The sequence below is a fragment of the Nanorana parkeri genome, unplaced genomic scaffold (assembly GCF_000935625.1).
Source record: "Nanorana parkeri isolate BGI_ZX_2015 unplaced genomic scaffold, ASM93562v1 scaffold743, whole genome shotgun sequence".
Lineage (NCBI taxonomy): Eukaryota > Metazoa > Chordata > Amphibia > Anura > Dicroglossidae > Nanorana > Nanorana parkeri.
This window is the reverse complement of record NW_017307011.1, coordinates 768,983-772,524: the sequence shown is the minus strand read 5'-3', so window position 1 is coordinate 772,524 and position 3,542 is coordinate 768,983. Positions and strand designations below refer to the sequence as shown.

The window sequence follows — 3,542 nt, the reverse complement described above, 5'->3', positions numbered from 1 at the left end:
CCACATGACTAAAGGATTCCCGTATCTGAATGAAGACCTGATCATTGCGCTCCCTAACAGTTCTCTCAATCTGTCCTCGTACACCTCCACACTAATGTTTCCTCTCTGCCCTAACGTGAAAATGTTTAAATTGTAAATAATTAGAATATATTTTAATTTATCCTGTGGTGTTAGAAATGTTAAGTGTCTTCTCCATGTTTTGGGATTCTATCGTTTTCAAAGACCTGTAAAGGGAAGCTTGGCAAAAAGTGAACTGTTACAAAGAGAATAGGCCTAGCAAATTGTTGTGCAGGATTGCCACACAAGTCTGAGGAGCCCACAATGCCCAAATCCTCCTTTGTGTCATATGGGCGACTGAAAGGAATGATCGGGTTGTTGTCAGCAATTCAGACACAGATTAAGCCAAGGCTGGCCGCATACTGTTATCAGTTCAGCCATTTCACAGGCATCAGCCCTGCCGCCTCAACAAAAGTCTATGACTCATATTATGTCAAGCAGGTTAGGCTCATGTATTCTGACACCGCCTGCCAGAATACAATGGCTTCAGCGGGAGACTTCTTTCTCCATGCCGTCTAGCATGGATAGAGGAACATTGGATTTTCTATCCTTCACCCCTTATGTGATCCATGTATGACCAGCATAAGCTACAGAGCCAATTTGGAGTACTCAGTCTTACTCCTAAAATTCACCTTCAATTCACCCAACTGATGGAACAAATGGCTTCACTTGGTGCGAGCTCAACAACGAGTAATTATTCGCACACAATGCATATAAATACGATTTCTTACGCTGTTGATAACCGTTTGTTAATAGGGATGCACTGATACCGGTTTTTCAGTATCGAGTACCGATATTTATGTTTCGGTACACGCCAATACGGAGTTCTGGTAGCATGGAGCCGGCTTCCCAGCCAATCAGGAAACCGGGCGGCAAGTCATTACACGCTGCCCATCTTCCTGATCGGCCAGGAAGCTGCCTCCATGTTCCCTCACGGCACTACCTTGGGGGATTTCCTCTGACCGGAAGTTCTGGTATTGGAGCATTTGGGGGGGGGGAGTAAGAGTACTCACCCAAATACTCGGTATCGGTGCATCCATATTTGTAAATTCATCCCAGGTGATTTTGCAGCATGTGAGCTACAAAAACTCCTGGCCCTAAGCCGCTCAGTCTAAAATCAGAGCAGATCTACATACAAAAACACATTTCAAATGCACATTTTAGATAAAACTAGCAGAAGTACGGAATCTTACTGTAAGCTCTTCTCCAAGTCCCTGCTCAACAGCACTGAGACCGGAAGGGTCAGTACTTTGCCAATCAAAGCTCATTTGCTTTGCTCAGAGCATTACAACTTTGTTGTCCTACCTCAGGCTGCTGCAGATCATTGGATAATATTGCTGCTTAAAGGCTCACACACGGCGGCCTCCACCACCCTCTGAAAATCGAACCGCGGTGGACTGCTTCTCAGAGGGTGGTGCAGCGACTGCCCAGCATTCAGGAGGCAATACTCCTGCCTCATGAAATGCAGGTCCCCCCCCCCCATAGGGATTTTCTATAGCAATACCACGTCGTAATTGCCTTTGGCTCCATTCATTGCAACGGTCATGTTTGACAAGCAGCACCACCTGCCAAAAACGACATACTGTATACTTTCTGCCATCATGGTTACGGCCACTAAGTTGACATTGCAGAAGGCGAACAGCGAGGATTGGTAAAACCGCAGGTCAACTGCCTGATTTTACTGCCCCCCGGCAGTCTATGTAAGGGAGGCCTAAAGGAAACTTGTAAAAAAAAAAAAACACATGGACTGCTCTTAAATTCCTTTTAAATATTCTAGCTGCTTGGCCTCCTCTGGTTCCAGTACTTTCTAAATCAGTGACCTGGAACAAGCATGGAGTTAGAACTCCTAACCTGCAAACTTGTCCCAGGAGTATAAAAGTTCATTGGGTCACCATAACCAGAAAACTAGACTTTTTAAAAAGGACCATTATTGCAGCCTTCAGATTCTCTCACTAGAGGTTCCCTTCAGGACCTGAGGATGCTGTCAGGCAGGTGAATCTGATCACAGCAGGCATGGCTTAATAGTATTAGAAACAGGCAAAACTTGTCATATGTATATAAAAGTTTGGCTGGAGTTTGGCGTTGCAGCTCTGGGGTAACACAACAAATCGCCAAAGATTTTATACCAGGGGTGGGCCACTCCGTCCCTCCAGCTGTCGCGTAACTACAAGTCCCATGAGGCATTGCAAGACTGACTGCCACAGGTAGGACTTGCCGAGGCATGTTGGGATTTGTAAGTTAAAGCATAGCTGGAGGGCCACAGTTGCCCAATCCTGTTTTATACACAGGCCGGGGTGCCTAAAGCTGGCCATACACTGCTGAAGTTTTGGCTAGCGCGGGCACAATTTCAAGCTGTGTCAGAGTCCTTCGGCACCTCTCCATTTAACAAAAGTAGATTTTTTTGACTTTTGTTAACTGATCCAGTCTGAGAATTATTAGCCAAACAGCTAGTTCAGGTATTCTGACAGCAACACACCTGCCACTGTTAGAATACAATAGCCTGGCATGGGGGGGATGGGATATCCCCTAGGCACATGGTTTAGCGTAGATGGAGGAATAAAACATTTTCATGCCAGACCTGAATGATAAAAAGGCAGAGTGTATGGCCAGCTTTAGTGTGCTCAGGTCTCAATCTTACGCTTTACACCCGAGAGCAAAGCATGTATAAAAAGTCTTCTACAAAAACAGAATGTAGTGCATGTCACCAAGATGCCTTGGTCGATCAGTCTATTGTCGCTTTGATTAGAATCTCCTTTAGGGTGGGAGTGTTGCTCATGCTGTGCCCGGCCTCCTTCAGCTTCATCAAGGCAGCCTCAGAGTCCCTCTTGTCTCTCCCCACTCGCCAAGACAACTGGATGTGGGCCTGAAGGAAAGCGATGAGTAAAGTCACATTTTGCTCTTGCGATGCCTGCAGAAGAGCCAGTGCCTGTTCGCTGTATGCCTGTGCATCTGCCAATGTATCTAACTCCAGGTGGCACACCACCAGCCCATCGAGCACAAGAAGCCTGTGTGTAGACGCCCATGTCGGGCAAAGCTTTTCTTGCAGGCGCCAGCAGTTTGTCCACAGGGGGAGTGCGAGTTTATATAATCCGGTACATGTCAGCCGCTGCGCCTTCTGCATGTCGCTCAAGTAGAAGAATCCCAGGAATTTTGGAGAGCGTCGTAGAGCGGGCAGTGAAGACACGTGGCAGAGGAACTGCTCAAAGGCCCGGCTGCGTTTTGCGATGGTTTCCGCTGTGAAGTTCTTGTGCAGGCGCTTATGGGGAAAAGACACATTGCTCATTTCTTCAGGATAATGAGAGCGCAGGCTTTTCCTCAGCCGCTCCAGGTCAGAGTAGCGGCAGGTGATGAAGGCGGGTGAAGGATCGTATTGTCCCGAGTGGAGAAGGAAAATGGTGTACATCTGAAATGGAAAATAGAAAGAGGATAGATTACAAGGGCAGGTGTAAAGCTGCACAGTATAGGGCAGGGGTAACCAAACTGTA

At 47.0% G+C, this 3,542-nt stretch overlaps 1 protein-coding gene across 1 annotated transcript in view; it reads right to left on the bottom strand.

The window, feature by feature from the left end:
- Positions 1-2,757: 2,757 nt before the first annotated feature.
- The window catches only part of SNX21 (sorting nexin family member 21), a 19,619-nt gene continuing 18,834 nt past the window's right edge, over positions 2,758-3,542 (bottom strand). The window contains exon 4 of the mRNA XM_018564306.1: positions 2,758-3,460. Within this exon, the coding sequence (XP_018419808.1) occupies positions 2,780-3,460 (681 nt within the window). The 3' untranslated portion in view covers positions 2,758-2,779. The remainder of the gene's footprint in view (positions 3,461-3,542) is intronic.